Raw genomic sequence first — 19,995 nt, 5'->3', positions numbered from 1 at the left:
CAAAAACCTCGCGGATTTCTGGGCAGGAAGTCAAAGTGCTGGCGCTAGGGAACTCGTGGGTTTCGAAATAGGAAAGGAGGGAGGGGGACTTGGTGGATTTAGCGACCCAGGATCGAGGTCAGCGAGAAAGCGGATCTGAGACGTAGCTTCCAAGCTCCGACCCGGAAGGTGAGGGAGACTCCCGGCCTGAGGCACTAAAGCCGTTGCTCGGGAAACGGGAAGGAGGCGGAGCCTAGCTTAACTGACTGACAGGGACCACAGCAGGGGCGGGACTCTGCTTCTGAACTGTCTGTTCCCAGAGGGGCGTGGCTTACCTTTGATCGCGAGGGCCCGGGGGCAGGGCTTGAAATGGACAAGCTTCACTGAGAGGAAATGGGGCTTGGCTCTGACTTGTAGGACACCAGACCCAGCAGGACTAGGCTAGAGTCTGTCATAGCCCCACAGTGCCAGAGCTGAAGCTGGCCCTGATTACTTGTCCTTAGGAAGCCTGTGTCATTGGTTCCGGTGATCCTGGAAAGGAGCAGGATATCCGTACTTGACCACCTCCCTATGGCCAGGCTAGACTTAGAACATGGGCAGGGAGAGAGGGAAGGTTGTGGTCTTTCCGGTCTTCATAATAGGCAGGATGGGGCTCTGGAGCAAATGAGGCCAGGCAAGGGGAAGAAGATGGGAGGGAAGGCCAAGGACACCAATGCGGGCTTCCAGAGAAGGTTCCTGGAGTCTGAGGTCTGAGAGGAAGACAGGAGGCCCACAGGAGAATGGGGCAGAGCACTTTCCAGTGAAAAAGTGCTGCCCTTCAGCCCAAATGCTGACTTCTGAGGAAATTTCCAAGTATAAGGAGGCAGTTTGGAAGGTATAACTGGCTAAGGTTTGTCCCTAGAGAGTCTGTGATGTGCCCTATAGCTAACTCTTTTGACGTGTCTGAGAAACTGGTGTGGAATTAGGAAGGAAAGATGACAGAGAAGCCCACTAGTGCCCTGGCCAGTCTTTTCTCTGACATTGTTTAGTGTTATCTGTGGAGCACAGATAACTCTGTTACAAAATGTTCTTAAGGGTTTTGTTTTGCAGAGATTTCTGTACCTCACTCCCTAGATGGGGTTATGTTACATAGATTTTCCAGTAAAAGTATTAGGTTGGTGCAAAAGTGATTGCAGTTTTTGGCAATACAAGGCCTCTTTTCAAGGGGATTGCCAAAGGCCAAAAGTGTAACTGCAGAAAGAGCTTTAAGAGTTGACCAAGGATTCCAGTGGGCTTGGTGATTGACAGGACAGGATGAAATTAAAACTGGTTATCTAGGCCGGGCACGGTGGCTCACGCCTCCCAGCACTTTGGGAGGCCAAGGCAGGTGGATGGCTTGAGCCCAGGAATTGGAGACCAGCCTGGGCAACATGGCAAAAACCATCTCTATAAAAAAATACAGAAAATTAGCTGGGTTTGGTGGCACGTGCCTGTAGTCCCAACTACTTGGGAGGCTGAGGCAGGCGGATCAATTGAACTGGTGAGGTCGAGTCTGCAGTGAGCCGCTGATCCGTGCCACTGCACTCCAGCCTGGGCGATACAGTGCAACCTGTCTCAAGGAAAAAAGAAAGAAAGAAAGAAAAAAAAAAAGAAAAAGGAAAAAGAAAAGAAAAAAAGAAGGTGAAAGCATCTACATTCCCTGTCTACCTTATACTACATACTTGGTGTGACCGTGGGAGGACTGATTTTCTAATCTCAGAGCTCCCTCTGCTGGGGGTTGAGGCTCCCTACACAAGGGGAGGAATGAGACAAGACCTGCATTCAGTGGGGAGAGACGGAAGGCTGCAGGCAGGGGACTCTTTCTGGGCCCTCAGAACATGGAATCAAGTGAAGACCAAGAAGTAGACAAGTTTGCAGTTTATTAAGTAATGGCTGACTTCATAGATGTTATCACTGGGGGCGGCTGATGGGGGGAACTGCATCAGTTCTCACTCTCAGAGTTCCCCTTTTGGGAACAAATGCTCTCAGAGGTTCCCACTGAAGCCCTTTTATCTGCCCTGCCCCACCTACCACTGAAGCCAGAGGTCATGGGAGTTGGGATCTAACTACACTTGGGGATGGAATGCCACCACTCATTCCATCCCCAAGCCCATATTTTATTTGGACTAGCCATTGATGCCCGGGCCCTTCCTCTTCCAGGGGTTGGGAGGGTGGAGGTAGGGACAGGACCAACCCTCAAGAAAGAAAAGAGGTTAAGGTGGGGGTTTTGCTGAATGTCTAAGAAATGTCAGTGGAACAGCTGGGTGCGGTGGCTCGTGCCTATAATCCCAGCGCTTTGGGAGGCCAAGGCAGGTGGATCACCTGAGGTCAGGAGTTTGAGACTAGCCTGACCAACATGGTGAAACCCTGTCTCTGCTAAAAATACAAAACTAGCCAGATGTGGTGGCACGCACCTGTAATCCCTGCTACTTGGGAGACTGAGGCAGGAGAATCACTTGAACCCAGGAGGCGGGGCTTGCAGTGAGCCAAGATCATACCATTGCACTCCAGCCTGGGCAAAATAGTGAACCTCCGTCCAAAAAAAAAAAGTCAATGGAACACAAAATTCCCTGTCTTAATATTGTACATTTGGGGCCTAGCTGCCCTTGAGGATGTCCTAGTTACACCCTCTCTGATACCTGTGGAGTTTAAGCACCATTCCTACAGCTGTGTCCCTTGGGAGGGGGTGCACTGGGAGCTCTTAAAGGGGAATGCTTGCTCTGCCTCTGTGGCTTTTTGTTTGGGAAAAGGAGTTGGGATTGTAGGATTTAGATTTGAGGTCATGATGTCAGAGCACACCAGGAACTCCTAAGACTGTGCCTGAAGATGCCCACGCTGCCGAGTAGGGTGCTGGGGGAGACAGCGAGGGCAGTACAGGACACAGGCACTCCTTCGTCTGGTAGAGAGGAGGAGGTGAAACAGAGCTATTCCAGAATACAGGGGATGGCACTGAGGGATGCATAAGTCCCCTGCCTCCCTTGTCCAAACATGTTCTCCTCTGCCAGCCCAGTCAGCCTGGGGAGCTAGATATTAGAAACCTGAAGGATTCAGCCCACTTTGGCCATAAGTCTCTGTCCTGAGATCCTGGGGCTCCTCCTGTGTCTAGAAGGGATGAGGTGCCATCAAATATAACTTGGCTGGTATAACAGTTTAGAGAAGGAAGTCCCACCTGTAGTCTGGCTGGCAGGCAGGTAGACATGAGGCTGAGAAGGGAAGCCAGATGTCAGAACATACTAGGCTAGCATGCCTGCTCCTAGCTTTCAGGACCCAATGTACAAATGCACATATGTATCATGTATGTATATGCGTGGACACTCAAGCACAGGAGGGAGGGGTTATGCGTTCTGCTCTTTGAAACCAGAGAGGGGAGGAAAAGCCTTATGGTGGTACCTCCCCCACCCTAATAGGTTGCTACCCTCAATGGCCATCTGCCCACCAAGGCCCCTACCCAGTGCTAGGCAGATAGGCAAGTGGCAGGGGTGACATGGCTCCACTAAAGCAGCAGCCCAAGGAAGTGAGGGAGGGGACAGAGGATGACCCTCCTCAAAGCCCCTTGTTGTAGTAGACCACTTCTACGCTGGGGTTTTGCTCATGGATCTGAGCTCTCAGCTCTGGTTCCAGCTTGCTTACGTTTATGGAGCTGCAATAGAACAGCACAGGCCGGTTAATGTCCCCCGAATCCAACCCCACTCAGGCCCAGGGATTGCCGTCCCACCTCCTCCCAGGCTGAAGAATCCTCTCCTTCTACTGCCAGAAGGACTGGCTCACTGTCATTCCCCCACTCCCAGAATCCGTGGAGTGCCTGCCAGGCCTCCTCCTGAACACACTGGAGGACCCTAGGTCAGCTGGCCCAGAGATGCAGAGTCCAATCCAGAGTCCCCTGCCCAGCCCAGGGACAGCACTTACCTCTTCTGGGGGAATAGGGCACAGCACAGGGGGGTCGCAAATACCAGGCTGGGGGAGACGAGTGTTGGAAAGATTTGTAAAGCTTTGACCTTAGGGTGTTCCCTCCCTACACCCCACTCCATCCTTGGAGATAGCTCCTAAGGGTGGAGACTGATAAAAGCTGAAAGGACCTTTTAGGAATAGTAAACCCAACCTGGACATCTGATTCTGAGGAAAGAGAGCCCCACAGCCAGTAAGTGGCAGAATCAGGAATTAAATGGGCATGAATCTTCTGGATGGCACCAAAAGGTACATTTCCATGGTTTCCTCTTATAGATGAAGACTGGAACCCCCTCACTAAACTCTTGACCTTCAAGGACAGGGACCGCCCCCAACACACAAAGTAGACCCTATAAGTGTTCAAAGCACACACCCACTGAATGTATGAATGGATGTCTATAAACATCTTAAAGACAATTCATACCTACCCACATCCACCATGGACAAAGCACTCCCACACACCCCAGCTAATTCATTGCATACTTACCAGAAGCCCACCAGTCCCACCTGCAGGGGCGCACCCAGCCAAGGGCGGCGCTGTGGAGAGACAGAGAGACAATGGAATGGCTTGTGTCCCCTGCCTCACTGTCACCCCATTTTATCCACCATGGCTCTATCCCATCAGCCTTGCCTTGGAGCCCTTAGACCTGTGGCCCTTTTCTTTCTCCCAAAGCAATGACAGGGCTGGGACCTCTAGATTGCACCCTTCCACTCCAGCCGGACCTATATGCTGATTACCCTCCCTGGCATCCCATGACACATTCTCACCTCTCAGAACTGGTTGCCATGGCACTCCCCGGCCCTTTTTTTCTTCCCTCACTTCCTCCAGGAGCTGATTTCTTCAGGAAACTTCCTCTGAACTTCCACTTACCTCTTCCCATCCCAGTGGCATGACCCTTTCCAAGCACGTCTCTTCCTCGGCTCTCTTCTCAATTTGCTGTGGCCATAGGGACCACCAACCTGTTCCTCAAATGTGCAAGCCCCTCCTGCTGCAGTGCCCTTGCTAATGACTATTTTCTCTACCCCAAACACTCTTCTCTGCATTCTTTGCCTCTCTCCTCATCCTTCGGGGGTTTAGAGACCCCTTCTCTGACCATCCTGTCTAAACAGCTCTCCCCCATGAATCTCAATTACACTGTCCCACTGCTTTCCTACAAAGCACATATTACACTTTCTAAGAATGTATTTATTGGGTGCCTCCTTGTTTATTGGTTTCTGCATCAGACTATAAACTTCAGGAGGACAGGGACCATAACCATCTTGTTCAGTGCTGTCTCCTCAGCCCTAAAACATCCCTGGTGCGTGGCACTCAATACATTTGTGAATAAATTATTCTGTGAATGAGCCAGAGCTTGTTCCTGTGATTTGCTTTCGTGTCCTGTTCATGTCTCTGTGTGTGTGTGTGTGTGTGTGTGTGTGCACCCGTGTGTACCTCTTAGTATGGAGGCACTAGGGAGTGAAAGAATGAGCATAAGATCAAGTGTGACTATGACAGTCCCCTCCTTTGTGTATCAGAAGCCCCTGGAGTAACACTGATGAAGTTGGTTTCCTTCCCTCGTCCTCTCCTCCTGCCCCCGCAGTGTTCCTTCACCCCAGCCCAGTTCATTCTTGCTGAATGAATGAAGGTGGAGGAGGTGATGCAGGGGTCAGGAGAACGGCTGGCAAGTCTTAGAGACTCAGACCAGGCTGGAGAGAGGGTTGGGGCCTGGTCACTTCTTTTCCCAGCCATTCCCTATTCCGGGACAGGAGAGGTAGAGTTGCCTACCTTCAGGAAGTCTTTCTTCTCCAGAGTGTCCATGATCAGTGGGGGGATGGCTATGGGGAGAGCAGGGCCAAGAAGGAGAGCGTTAGTAGTGGAGTCAAAGTCAGGAACTGTGAAGGGTGACCCCCCTCAAAGCTCCTCCCTCTCTCCCTAGAGCCCTCCAAAGTCCCTGAGAACTGCGCCTGCTTCTCTCAGAGTCTCCTGTGCCCCACCCAGCCACTCCCGCCTTACCCATGGCAGGAATCGCCATGCAGATTCTTGAAATCACCACCTGGAAGATTCCCTGCTTGGCTGCGGTCACCGAGTAGCCAAGCCTCTGACCTGCCTCGTCAGCCACCGGGATGCCCACCTGCAGCTCTCTGCGAAGGGAGTAGGGTTAGGGTCAGATCACAGGCCCTGGATCCCGCCTGCAATGCCTGAATGGGCAGCAGCTCCTCAGGGTTCCCTCACACACCCCAGACTCAAAGGCTGGTTCTCCCACCTGAGGATCCCAGGGTCAGACTGAGCCAGGGCCCAGCAGCTCATGTCTGAGGAGGGAGAAGGATGTCCCCATTCTGAGGTGGTCTGCATGACTGGACACTGTGCTACATTATACCGGGCATGCACGTGCCAGGAGCTGGGGTCACTCACCTCTGTCTCATCAGGGGGATGTTGATGCAGTTGGCAGCTGCCACCGCTGCAAAGGGCACAAATCTGCCGACCAAGGGGGACAGGTGCTGCGGAGGAAGGGTGTTGTTCAGTGGCCCTGAGGGCTATGGGGTGGTGAGGGACTCTGGGGAGATATAGGGGGCCTATAGGTCAGGACTGGAGGCATGAGGAGGAAGGAGGAGGCAGATAGAGGATGAATGGGGGGTCAGGGGAGTAGGGGGCCTTTACCTTGGTGAGGGATTTGAGTCCCAGGGCCGTGGCCACAGCTCCAGTGGTGGCACTCACATAGGCTGTCCCCAGCTGCCTGTGGGTGGAAGAGCCAGGTCACGGGGAGAGGTGAAGAGTCCAGCAGGTGGCCCTTTCCTTTAGGGATATGCCAAGTCCTCAATACATGAGGCGTAAAAGGGGAAGCTCCTTGCAGAGGAAGCCCTCCCTCCATCTCCAGCGTAAACTTGTCTGGAAGCCCCAATCACACCCTGTGAAGAGGGGTGGGTCCGCCACAGCATGCATAAGAGGACCTCATGCTTTCAGTTAGGCAGGGTAAGTCGGGGTGGGGCAGGCTGAGGAGAGAGCACTGAGCACTGGCTGCAGGGACTGCAGGGAGTGGGAGAGAAAGGAGAGGGCACTGTGGGCTGGGGGAAGAGGGTCAGATGGGACAGTACAGCTGCTGCAGGGGGTCAGCTCTCACCTCACGGTGATGGGAGTGTCGCCACTGCGGTTGGAGTAGTTAACAATGGCATTGAAGGACTGATTCACCCACTGCCAGAACACCACAGTTGGGGTCTTCCTGAGGGAACAAAGACACTCACTTCTGACCCCCGTACAGTGGCCCTCATCTTTAGACCCCTGTAAAGAAACCCAATTTTTCCCCAAGCCTAAGAAGGGACCCAGTTGATGGCCCTAGAACCTGCTCTGGTAACCCCTATGTACCCCCACCCTCATTTATACAAACACACCTACTGTCTCTGGGGTGAGAGAACTGCTGAGGCTGAATTCTGAGGAATGGAAGGGATTCTAACACAATCTTTCACTCACCAAATTGGCCCAGACAAGAAGCACCTAGTCAAGCCGTGCTCTAGCTTAGGGCACTCAAGAAGGGGACATGGGACAAGACCTGCCTGTAGAAGGTGAGCATGCAGCCGGTGATGGTCATGTTCATGGGCACCTGGGCTGACATGCGGCCAATCAGGACCACCTTCTCCCCTGTGTCCGGATGGAAGGCAGAGTCATACACATACTTGGCTCTCCACAGCTGGTCCTCGGTGATCCCTGGGGTCACAACGCCAGCCCTGCAGAAGTTGGCAAGGAGCAGACAAGCTATGCCAGGGGGCAGATCTACCCTCACAGGCCCCATCTGCCCAGCTCAGGGTAACTCTGGACAGAGAACCAGGAACTTCAGCCTCTAGTCTCAGCATAAGGGAGCTCCTTGTCTTTGGAGGAGGGCCAAAGTTTCCCAGAAGTGGAGGCTCCTATTTCTATTTCCCTTCTAGCCACACGAAGAGGGGTATCCTTCTGTTTCTGCTAAAATGCTGGGTCATGGGTGATGGTGGTTTCCAGTGGGTCAAAAATGGCTGCAAGCATTGCAAGAGTTTTTCCTCCCAAAGATAAGGGGAATTCCCTTCTATCTTCCTGGGACTCCACTTTGAGCACCTCTATCCTTGCAGATGGTGACCCAGCGATGGGATAGGTCCCTGTAGAGGTTTGTGAAACATAGAGCAGCCCTTCCCATAAATATCAGTGCCATCTTCTCAACCCAAATGCTCTAAAATCCTTTGGGTTAAAGCTCTGGCCAACAGAGGGGGCTAGAGAGTGAGGGGATTGAGGGACAGGGTCACTGTCAAGCTTGAGGAGGCAGGTACAAGACATACTATATTAATCCCAGAAAATGAGATCCTGGCACACAGGGTCAGACTGGGGGGTGGTCACCTGTAGTTCTGCACGATGTTCCGAGAAGTTTCCAGCTGTGCCGCGGACAGCAGCAGATTTCGAGGATCAGTAACAGTGAAAAAGTGCCGGGCTCTGCCCAGGAAAGTACTTTGGTCCCAGCGAGGTTCCTGGATGTTGATGTCTAAAGGCAATTCACCCATTTTCTGCAGGACAGACACAAGGGTCAGAGCGGGAGTCCAAGGGTCCAAGGGCTCCAGCTAGGGGAAATTTTGGTGCCCCTGCCCTGGCCTCTGAGCTTATCATCAGTCCCTTTAAGAGCTCAAGGTGACTAGAAAGGTAAGCAAGGGTGTGGGAAGGAGCTGTTTCCTCAGCAATGTCCCCGCCCAGGGACCTGCAGCCACTGGAGGAAGGGGAGGGGAAGACCAGAAACAGGAAAACAGATCTCCTTGTGCTCTATCCTGGTACAGATTTTCATGAGGGAGGATTTACATGTATGTGGTTGACACATGAGCAGCAACAAACATCTCAGCCACGTGTACTGCAGACACACAAGAACATATAACATATATATTACACACCCATGCTCAGGTGAGTTTTAGGTCCCAGCTGCCCTGAGACCTGGATACAAATCCCCAAGGCTATTTTGGAAAATGGCATAAGACATCCCACACTCCAGTCCCTGATTGGAGGAGAGCAAGGCCTTACTGGCCACCCAGGGCTTATCTGTTTCAGATCTCAATCAGGGAACTCTGATGTCAGCCATGTGTGTGCATGTGGGCACACACAAGTCCCCTCTACAGATCCATTTTCTCCAACTCACACGGAATGACTCCAGGCTCTCCCTGGTCCCTGGCCTGGTAGGGCTGGCACAGACACTCATCCACCTCTCTGAGCCACTTGCCTCCGGATAAGAGCAGGATTCAGTGGCTGCTCCCTCAGAGAGGAAAACCTGGTGCAGCCATCTGGCTGAGTTGGGCAGAATCCTACAGAATGACTAATCCTCTCCAGCCACACTTCCTTCCGCAGAGGCAGACATGCCCTCCCCTCACACTCACATACCCACACACAAAGACACCATCATGCACACCCTGCCCAGACATACAGACAGAGTGGAGGTGTCCTGTAACACTGGCCTTCAAAGACTGTTACAGGTGCACATTGTGCCCATCTGCAGACACTTGAATGTGTGACTACACACAGCCCCACCCTGACATTCCTCCCTGCAACCTCCCTTGTGCCCTGTGGACCTCCATAGAGCCGAAAATACTGATTGCACCAGGACAGACAGTTTCAAGGCAGGCTTCCTTCTCTGACCCGCATTCCTGAACCCCGCCAGCTAGGGACAGCGAGCACTTACGCTTTCCAGGGCTCCCTGAAGCTCTCAGAACCGCCTTCTTCTCTGCCTCCGCTGTCGCCGCCGGGCCCTCCCAGCCATCACGCGGGACGTCACGCGTGACGCCGACCAGCAGGGAGGGGCGGGAACTTCCCGGCCGCGCCCACCCAGTGGGCACGGGGATTGGCAGAACCTAGGGGAGGTGGGTGTCATTCGAGGCGATCCCCCCCACCCCGGCCTGGGCCACCGGGACCAGGCCCTAAGCTGCTTCCCAGAGCCAATCCCACCTCGGGGATCAGTTCTGGTCCCCTCCCCAGCCAGAGGGAGGAGGGGCTGGAGCTGAGGGGGCTGCTCCCTTTGTTTACAGTCCCCTGGCGGGCCTCAGCAGACCCCCAGCCCTGCAGCAAGAGGTCTAGGTGCCCAGAGAGAAAGCCCAGGGTGCAGGTGGACAGTGTGGAGGGGCGGTCCTCTGCTGGCGCGCCGGGAGGGACTCGGGTTACCACCTGGCTTGTTTACTTGATGGCTCCCTTGGCAATGGCCTCTGGCTGCTTGCCCCCCTGGGCTCCTACCCTAGTATCCACAAGCTCCTCTTGTAGCAGCGTGGCATTCGCATCACTTCACAGTCCCGTTCCTGTCGTGCCTGTGCCCCTTCTATGTCCCCAGCCCTCTCCCTGCTCTTCCTCTGTAACCCCTAGCTCCCCTGTGTCCCTGGTCTCCTTACACTCCCAACCCGTCTCCCTGCACCCCAGACTGTAGCCCCACCCCTGGGATGTGGAGGGGCAGACGACCCCAGCAATCTCACGGTCTGCATCCGAATAAGTGCATCAGAAGGATTCTTAGGATTCTTCCCGTCCAGGGACCAGCTGCCCCACCCTGCGACCATTCCAGAACTGGGTAGCCAGAGACACCTTCTGACTGAGGAGGAGGATGCAAGTGAAGAAGGCACCCCTTCCGCCACACACATACTCATAACTCACCCAGTCACCACACAGAGAACGCCTGCAGCAAACGCAGGCTCACGTCCCGCTCTGCCCGGTGACGTCCCCCCACGGAGGCCTCAAGGGTGCCCACGGAGGGGTGGCAATTCCAGGAGCCCAGGTAGCTGTCTTGGCTCAGAGAAGAGGTGCTTCTAGCGGGAGGGGAACAAGCCGAGACCCAAGTCCTAAATTTGCGGGATGAACTAGGGCGTCAGAACCAGAACTGGGGTGGGTAAAGAACTCCGCTGCCCGGGACCAGGTAACACCAGTGTGTCCCTGGAGCGCAAGGGAGGTGTCGGAATAGAATGACTGACGGCCCTACCAGCCAATGGGAGCCCAGGGCGGTGCAGGCCAGCCCAATTCCCGCAGCCTCCGCGGAGCATGGGTGGGGTTTGCAGACTGCCACAGTAGCTCTCGCGGGAGGGTGGTTTGACAAGGCTGGCGGCGCCACAGCAGCGACCAGGTGAGGGGGACCGGGCACAAAGGGGTGGGGGGCCTGGAGGGCCGAGTTGATATTGGGGTGCTTCATTCTGGGTTCCAGAGCTTCTCTGAGGGAATTGGCCTTGGGTTTTGCGCGGGATGTCGTGGGACCCCTCTCCAGCGGATCCTCCCCGCAAGCTTGGGAGAGGTTCGTGCAGACTCTTTAGACCCGGAGCCGCAGCCTGGAGTCCGCGGGTGTCTGGGGGGCTTCCTCGGCCTCAGCTGTCTAAGGTCCTGAAGCCCCGTCCTCGAGGCCCAGCACACCCTACGCCGCCCCCACCCTATCCCGGACCACCCCCATACCCGCATATGCAGGAGAGAGGTGATGCCATGAGCTGTCTCTACCTCTCTTTTGTCTCACACCGCTCTAAGCCCCAGCGCCCTTAGTAATCCCAACTCCACTCTCAACCTCTATTGAGGACTGAGGACGGGAGTAGATGACTCAGCCGCCAGCAGCAATGAGGGGTGAAAGGTTCCCACCTGTCTTGTATAAAGTCAGCGAGAGTCCACGATGGTGCCTGGATGGGGCAGTTCTCTGGTCTGGGGTGAGACAGGAGGGGGGCCTAAGGCATGGGAGGGCAGGATGCTTAAACCAGCAGGGAGCAGCAGGGGGAACATTTATACCCCTCCCTCATCCCTGCTCTCCCTGCCCAGGCCTGGAGCTCACACTGCTGAGAGGCATCGCAAGCAAGGGCCTTCACGTTACTAAGACCCCAATCCCGCGGAGAGGCTCATGGAGCTGGAAGCACGCGGGGCTGGCCTCTCCAGAGCTAGCAGATTCCTTCTGGACCTGTAGGGTGCTGCTCTAGCCCAGCCGCCATGGCGCAGGGTTTCGCAGTGGGCTTAGACCCCCTGGGCCTAGGAGACCTAAGCTCCGGCTCTCTGAGCTCCCTCTCCTCCCGAGGCCACCTAGGCAGCGACTCAGGCTCCACCGCAACGCGATACCTGCTAAGGAAGCAGCAACGGCTGCTGAACGGCCCCCCCCGCGGAATCCGAGCCTCATCGCCCATGGGACGCGTCATCCTCATCAACTCACCCATCGAAGGTGGGGGTGGGACCCAGCCACAGGCCTGGGTTGGGGAGGGTGGGGGTAGGGGACAGTGGGAACTCAGCAGGAGGAGGCAGAGCCTGTATGAGAGGGGGAATTCAAGAGATGGGAGTCACAGGGAGGTGGCAGGCAGCCTGGGAACCCATACACTCTTCCTCACCTGCTTCTTCTCCAGGCCAATCCTGCAGGGGTCCAGGGTGGTAGAAGGGTCAGAGGAGGGAGAGAAGGCCATGGCAGCAGGGAAAGGCATGCGTGTGGTATGCTAGCCCCAGGTGGACAAGGCAGGGGATTGAACTGGCCTCTTTCTCCCATGGGCTCTGCCCTTCTCCAGATCCATTGTGTGTACTTCTGGGGGATGGAGCAGGATAAAGGAGGACATCCTCCATCAACCAGTACATTGTGTGACAAGCTCTGTGCTGGGCTTCGAGGAGTCAGTGCCCAAGTGGGTAGACAGAATTCAGGGCTTCAGTGCCGAAGGAGGGGAATGAAGGCAGCACAGCAAATGTTCAGAAGAGGAGGGTTGAGGGTGGAGAGGGAGCTCCATCAGGGAAGGGGAGACCTAAGCTTATGTAGTTGCTTAATGCCGCTTCATGGAGCACCAATTCTATACCAGCCCTGAGGAGGTGTTACAAGGGACCTAGAGAGAAATCAGGCTCCCTCTTCACCTTCCAGAAATCTACAGTGTAGCAGGACAGAGCAACAAGAACAGCTGGTGGCAGGGGTGAGCTATCACCAACAAAGGCTGGAAATGAAAAGCATGGAGCATGGTGGGTGGGCACCTAGGAGCCAGCCTGGCTGCAGTGACAGATGTGAGGCGACTAAGAGCTGGTGAGCAAGACAGGACCTTGAATGCCAGGGGCGGAGCCAGGCCCCCTGAGTGTGGGCTTTCTGTGGGCAGGACCAGATAAATATCTCCAGCTCCTCTCCTCTTTCTTAGCCAGCAGAGCTGCTCTGGCTGGATCCCAGACTGGACTCTTCAGGCCCTGTTCCTCCCGCTCTGACCCAGCGGGGCATCTCTGTTCTCCTCCCTAGGCCACCGGAACAGGGGTGGGCATGTTGCTCAGGGAGGAGGCTTTCCTCCACCAGTGGCTTGGCACGCTCACCCCTGTCATACACCAGTCTATGCCTCACCCTCTGGTGAGCAACAGGGCACTGCTGAGGGTCACCGCGGTCATTCTGTTCAGGGAGCAGAAGTCTCCAGGGGAGTTAAGAGACATTGGGGAAAAGGGAAGCAGGCACCACAGCAGTCTTTATTAGTCCCATTCTATGAAAAGAACTATGCTATACTCCCTCCAATACTCTCTCTCTCTCTCTCTCTCCCTCTCCCCGCTTTCCTTTGCCCATGTATGATGCAAGGGCTGTTTATACTGTCCTTTTTTTTTTTTTAGAGGGAAAAGGTCTTGCTCTGTTGCCCGCCCAAACTGAAGTGCAGTGCAGTGGTGTGATCATAGCTCACTGCAGCCTTGAACTTCTGGGCTCAAGTGATCCTCCAGCCTCAGCCTCCTGAGAAGCCAGAACTATAGGCATGCAACACCATGCCTGGCTAGTTTTATTTTATTTTACTTTTTGTAGAGACAGAGTTTCACCATGTTGCCCAGGCTGGTCTTGAACTCCTAGGCTCAAGTGATCTTCTGACCTCAGCCTCCCAAAGTGCTGGGATTATAGGCCTGAGCCACTGTGCCTGGCCTATACCATCCCTCTAAAGATCCTCTTCCAGGGTTTCATGATTGCTTTCTCCCTCTGCCTCATGCAAGTGCCACTGTGCAGCCAAGGAAGCAGGATCTCCTAGCAAGTGAGGGACTGGGGAGTTGCTCTGACCACTTGGCTTCTCCTCTGACTGGGCTGGGACCCTCTGAGTTCAGAATTCTCCCCTCTGCCTGAGCGCAGACATCTCCCAAGTCCCCGCAGCCTGGAATCCTGCCCCATATTATTATGTAGATCACTCCCTGGGAGTAAAGTAGCTGATAAGGAATAAACAGTGGGAAGAGGGACATTGCCACCTACATCAGCCCCATGAGACCCCACCAGCTCCTTAAACTCAACTGGTCCCAGAGAAAATGCATTACCTTTAATCCAGGAAAGCATAACCCTTAATGCATATTCTCCTCACTCTCCTAGTTTGTCCATCCATTCATCCATTTACTCTTTCACTTATTCAAAAAAAATACTTATCAAATACCAAGTGCTGTCCAACATATTGAAGATATACTACAAGAGAATTACAAAGTCCCCACCATGATTGAGCTTACAGTCCAGTCAAAAGAGACAGATAAATAAGACAAATAAGCAAACAATGGCAAAGGATGAGAAGAGTCAGAAGGTGATCATCTGATGATATGAGAGAATGGTGCTTCTCAAACCTCAGATGCCTCAGAATTGTCGAGAAGGCTCATTCAGGGATAGATTGCAGGGCTCAGTCCCAGAGCTTCTGGTCCAGTGGGTCTGTGGTAAAGCGAAAGAATTCCTGTTTTTAGCAAGTTGTCAGATGACACTGATGCTGCTGATACAGCACAACGCTTTGAGAAGCCCTACAAGAGGGAATCACTGGGAGGAGGGGTAGGATATTCCAGGAAGCCTTCTCCGAGAAAGTGGTGTCTGACCCAGGAGGGAAATGAGGAAGAGGAGCTGACCTTCTAAAGGCCTGGGCAGGAGCACTGCAGGCAGTGGGGACACTGGAAGGGCTTGACCTCCACGAGGAACAGGAAGATCAGGGTGGCCAGAGCTCAGTGAGGGAGGGAGGGTGGAAGGGAGGGCAGAGGGGTGGGCAGAGGGAAGCCCAGACAGGGCCTTATAAGGCATGGTGAGGAGACTGGAGTTCTAGAAGCAGGAACAGGTGCTGAAGTTTTTAATTAGGGAGAAGACATGATCCAATGTAAAAGCTGACTCTGGGTACTGTATAAAGAATAGCTAAAGGGGGCAAGAGCAGAAGCAAGGATAGTGCCAGGACTGCAGTGGAGCACCTGGAGGAGAGGCTGGGGCAGTGGAGGTAGAGAAGTTTCCATCCTTGCAGGGCCCAGGCTCCTGGAAAACCTCAGATTTCACATTCCCTGACCCAGGGCCCTAGGGAGGCCCCAGTGAGGCCCTGAGGAGAGAGGGTTGGGAGCAAGGGAGCAAAAGGCTCCTTGGCTAAGGCTGTAAGTGGCCTGAGATCTGTGTAATCTAATCAGCTGGGAAAGCCCTGGTCCCCCACATCTGTCCTGCACCACCCCTCCCCACAAGCTGCCCTTGGGGATTTCTTTCCGAGCTGCCCTGGCTGTGCCCTGTAACCTGACTTCTCTTAGATCAAATTGAAGAGTGTGTGTGCGTGTGTGTGTCTGTGTGTGTGTGATTTCTCCCTGTCAAACACCTCTAGAGTAACCCTTACCCACGAAGAAATCTCAGCTTCTCACCTGGGACCCAACTTACCCCTCCAGCCTTCTTGCTTTTCTGTAACTGGAAGGCCTCCTAAGGGCCCACAGCTGAGCATCCCTGGCTCCTTCCCCCTCATCAGTGCCACTCCCTTTCCCCTTACCCATCAAAATCCCACCCATCAGAGTCCTTACAGAAACCTTACCTGCCCCGGGTGCTCATGCCTGTAATCCCAGCACTTTGGGAGGCCGAGGCAGGCAGATCACTTGAGGTTAGGGGTTCAAGACCAGCCTGGCCAACATGGTGAAACCCCATCTCTACTAAAAATACAAAATTTAGCCCGGCGTAGTGGCACATGCCAGTAATACCAGCTACTGGGGAGGCTGAGGCAGGAGAATCACTTGAACCCAGGAGGCGGAGGTTGCAGTGAGCCAAGATTGAGCCATTGCACTCCAGCCTGGGAGAAGAAGTGAAACTCCATCTCAAAAAAAAAAAAAAGAAAGAAAGAATCCTTACCTGACGGGTTCAGCCTTTAGTAACCCCCTTCCCCCTCTACTTTCCCCAGCGTGATGGAGAGGACCGCCTTGGGCACATACATATTGCAGTGTGGTGTGGCTTGGGGTTTCTTTCCGCATGTAGCCAAGTAGTTCCTAGAACCCTGACTCCTCTTAGAATCACAGAGTCTAAGAGATGGAAAGGCGCTCAGGGATTCCATAACATCCCAGAGATTTGCTGGGTCTCAGCTTGCATGCCTCCAAAGATGGGAAGCTTACTATCTGTCTTAGAAAATCCCTTCCATTTCAAGACTGGGGCAGTGGCTCACTCCTGTAATCCCAGCACTTTGGGAGGCCAGGGCAGGTGAATCACGAGGTCAGGAGTTCGAGACCAGCCTGGCCAACATGGTGAAACCCCATCTCTACTAAAAATACAAAAATTAGCCGGGCGTGGGTGGCACATGACTGTAATCTCAGCTACTTGGGAGGCTGAGGCAGGAGAATCACTTAAACCTGGGAGGCCGAGGTTGCAGTGAACTGAAATCGCATCACTGCACTCTAGCCTGGGCGACAGAGCAAAACTTTGTCTCAAGGGAAAAAAAGAAAGAAAACCCATTCTATTTCCAATAGCTGAATGTTTTAGAAAGTTTTTCCTGACAAAATCTGCCTCTGTCTAATTCCACTATGTGAGCAAGAGTACTGCAGGCAGGTTCTGTTTACACAGATGAAAACATCTAATGCCTTCCACTGGGTAGCTCTACAAGCATTTGAAGATAGAGCTAATATACTAATTTATGCTGCAAGCTGATGAGGCCAGACACCCTCAACTGTGCCCCATAGAACAGAATCTTGAACATTCTTGTCTGTCCATCTGACTCTCGGAGTAACAGAATTGTTTATTTATTTGGCTTCCCCCAGGCCCATGGGCATGTGAAGCTCAGAAAGCATTGATACACACACACACACACACACACACACACACACACACACACACACATACACACACACTAGGAAGGAAGGAGAACAGCATCTTTTTCTTTTTCTTTTCTTTCTTTTTTTTTTTTTGAGACAGGGTCTTGCCCTGTCACCCAGGCTGGAGTGCAGTGGTGTGAACACAGGTCACAGCAGCCTTGACCTCCTGGGCTCCTGCCTCAGTCTTCTGCGTAGCTGGGACCACAGGCATACACCACTACACCCGGCTAGAGAATAGTGTCTTGGCCGGGCGCAGTGGCTCAAGCCTGTAATCCCAGCACTTTGGGAGGCCGAGACGGGCGGATCACGAGGTCAGGAGATCGAGACCCTCCTTGCTAACCTGGTGAAACCCCATCTTTACTAAAAAATACAAAAAAACTAGCCGGGCGAGGTGGCGGGCGCCTGTAGTCCCAGCTGCTCCGGAGGCTGAGGCAGCAGAATGGCGTGAACCCGGGAGGCGGAGCTTGCAGTGAGCTGAGATCTGGCCATTGCACTCCAGCCTGGGCGACAGAGCGAGACTCCGTCTCAAAAAAAAAAAAAAAAAAAAGAAAAAAAAAAAAAAAAAAGAATAGTGTCTTTAGCATAGAGTCCTGTCCCGCTGATCTCACCCTCTTCTACACCCTCCCAGTCCATGGCCTCAAAATCACTCAGAGGGGGCAGGACATGTGGCTCACACCTGTAATCCCAGCACTTTGGTAAGCCAAGGTGGGATAATTGCTTGAGGCCAGGGGTTTGAGGCCAGTCTGGGCAACAAAGTGAGACCCTGCCTCTACAAAAAATTTAAAAATAACCCAGGCACAGTGGTGTGTGCCTGTAGTCCTAGCTACTTGGAAGGCTGGGGCAGGAGGATTACTTGAGCCCAGGAGTTTGTGGCTGCAGGGAGCCAATGATCACACCACTGCACTCCAGCCTGGATGACAGAGCAAGACCCTGTTACTTTAAAATAAAATAAAATAAAAATCACCCAGAGGGGCCTTAGAAATGGGCTGACCTGCCCCACTGCATTTAGGCCCCTACATGCCTGTGTGACTGTGCCCAGCAACCCAGCCTTTGCAGGCCCCAAGTTGGGGAACCCAGGGGCCCTCAGTGCCCGCAATGAACATGGGGGCATCCCTAAATCCCTGTCCCCACAGCCAACAGTGATGAAAGTGACATCATCCATTCAGTCCGGGTGGAGAAGAGTCCAGCAGGGAGGCTGGGCTTCAGCGTGCGTGGGGGCTCAGAGCATGGCCTGGGCATCTTCGTCAGCAAAGTGGAGGAAGGCAGCAGTGCAGGTAAGCGGAACCCCCAGGTTGAAGTCCAGGCTTAGGATGTCACTCTAACCTCAGTGAATTGCAGGGGATGCTACTGTCAGGGACAGAAGGAAGAGTCCCCAACTCTGGAAGGCCTGACTGATGGGGGGACAGGGCTCACCCTCAGGGCAGAATGGTTTAAGGGACAGATCCCTAGGCACTGGGAACACTCAGCCCCTGCTCTGACAATCCCCACTCTGACTGAGGAGATCAGTTGAACCCGAAGGAGCTCCATTTGATGGGGGAGGCTCAGCCCCCACCCTGGGGACTCTTCTCCCGAGTGCCCCATGCCAGCCACTCCCATCCTGTGGTGCAGAGCGGGCTGGCCTGTGCGTGGGGGACAAGATCACGGAAGTGAACGGGCTAAGCCTGGAGAGCATCACCATGGGTAGCGCTGTGAAGGTGCTGACGGGCAGCAGCCGCCTGCACATGATGGTGCGGCGCATGGGCCGCGTGCCAGGCATCAAGTTCTCCAAGGAGAAGACCACGTGGTGAGCAGCAACTCCCTCATCCTAGCCCTGGCCTTGCCCCAGCCCACCCCAGCCCTACCACCACACAAAACCCACTGAGGGGAGAGGTTTCTGCTCCTCCTGCTCACAGGCACAGGAAACGCAGGGGATCCAAAAGCCTTACCTCAAAATAAGAGACCACATCTCTCCCTTGCCCTCCTCCAATGGCTCTGCTCTCTCAGATCCCAGTGGTCCTGCTGCCACATTGCTGCTGCTCCTGCTGTGAAACCCGGGGGCAAAACACCACCTCCCCACAGGGGTGCTGTAAGGATTAGAGCTCGGATCTAGCCTGGGCAACATAGCAAGACCCCTTCTCTTAAAAAAAAAAAAAAAAAAGCCAGGTACAGTGGCTCAAGCCTGTAATCCCAGCACTTTGGGAGGCTGAAGCGAGTGGGTCATCTGAGGTTGGGAGTTCAAGACCAGCCTGACCAACATGGAGAAACCCTGTCTCTACCAAAAATAAAAAATTAGCCAGGCATGGTGGAGCATGCCTGTAATCCCAGCTACTCGGGAGGCTGAGGCAGGAGAATCGCTTGAACCCAGAGGCGGAGGATGTGGTGAGCCAAGATCACACCATTGCACTCTAGCTTGGGCAACAAGAGTGAAGCTCCGTCTAAAACAAAACAAAACAAAACAAAAAAACTGGGCATGGTGGGCATGTGCCTGTAATCCCAGCCATTCAAGAGGCTGAGCTGAGGTGGAAGGACTGCTTGAGCCCAGGAGGTTGAGGCTGCAGTGAGCCATGATCACACCATGGTACTCCAGCCTGGGTGGACAGAGCAAGACCCTGTCTCAAAAAAAAAAAAAAAAAAAAAAGGAATGGTCCTGGCACATTGCAGCTGCTCAATAAAAAGAGGCGATTTAGGCTGCTTTCCCAGCTAATGAACCTATGTCCCACTGCAGGTCTCAGGCCTGGGGAGTCCCCTAAAGGCAACCCCCACTTTCCCTGCAGTTGTCAGAGCTGCTGGGAGGGTGGTGGGTGGCAGCGGATGGAGGACCCCGCCTGAGGGCCCCCTGCTGTTGTCCAGGGTGGATGTGGTGAATCGGCGCCTCGTAGTGGAGAAGTGCGGTTCGACACCGTCCGACACCAGCTCAGAAGATGGTGTCCGGCGCATCGTCCACCTATACACAACCTCTGACGACTTCTGCCTGGGCTTCAACATCCGTGGGGGCAAGGAGTTTGGCTTGGGCATCTACGTGTCCAAGTGAGGGCTGAGGCAGGAAGTGTCTTGGGGTAGAACTGAGAATGGGACATGGAGTAGGGCCTAGGCTGGGATGTGGGGATGGTCAGCAAGTGAGGCCT

At 54.0% G+C, this 19,995-nt stretch overlaps 2 protein-coding genes across 16 annotated transcripts in view; one reads left to right on the top strand and one right to left on the bottom strand.

The window, feature by feature from the left end:
* The window catches only part of PDZD7 (PDZ domain containing 7), a 51,118-nt gene that overhangs the window by 17,426 nt on the left and 13,697 nt on the right, over positions 1-19,995 (top strand). For 13 of the 15 annotated variants that reach the window (XR_005244209.2, XR_005244210.2, XM_038009463.2 and 10 more), the window contains exons 1-5: positions 10,916-11,012; positions 11,684-12,074; positions 18,025-18,165; positions 18,500-18,674; positions 19,721-19,897. Coding sequence is in view for 13 of the 15 variants with exons in the window: in XM_038009463.2 (XP_037865391.2) it covers positions 11,849-12,074; positions 18,025-18,165; positions 18,500-18,674; positions 19,721-19,897 (719 nt within the window). In the remaining 2 variants the exon portion in view is untranslated. Of the gene's footprint in view, positions 1-10,915; positions 11,013-11,683; positions 12,075-18,024; positions 18,675-19,720; positions 19,898-19,995 lie in introns of those variants that run through there. The other 2 variants (XM_073019279.1, XM_073019280.1) reach the window with 2 other exon arrangements.
* SFXN3 (sideroflexin 3) lies at positions 1,861-10,841 on the bottom strand. The gene is made up of 12 exons (XM_073019285.1): positions 10,550-10,841; positions 9,597-9,765; positions 8,279-8,442; positions 7,467-7,641; positions 7,041-7,135; positions 6,581-6,656; positions 6,335-6,420; positions 5,936-6,063; positions 5,708-5,757; positions 4,430-4,479; positions 3,904-3,951; positions 1,861-3,637 (listed from the first exon to the last, which is right to left on the bottom strand). The coding sequence occupies exons 3-12, from the start codon at positions 8,437-8,439 to the stop codon at positions 3,541-3,543; spliced, it is 966 nt and encodes a 321-aa protein (XP_072875386.1). The 5' UTR covers positions 8,440-8,442; positions 9,597-9,765; positions 10,550-10,841; the 3' UTR covers positions 1,861-3,540.

This window comes from Chlorocebus sabaeus, chromosome 9 (assembly GCF_047675955.1).
Source record: "Chlorocebus sabaeus isolate Y175 chromosome 9, mChlSab1.0.hap1, whole genome shotgun sequence".
Taxonomy (NCBI): Eukaryota; Metazoa; Chordata; class Mammalia; order Primates; family Cercopithecidae; genus Chlorocebus; species Chlorocebus sabaeus.
Note: the sequence above shows the minus strand (reverse complement) of the source record. Positions and strands in the feature narration are given on the sequence as shown.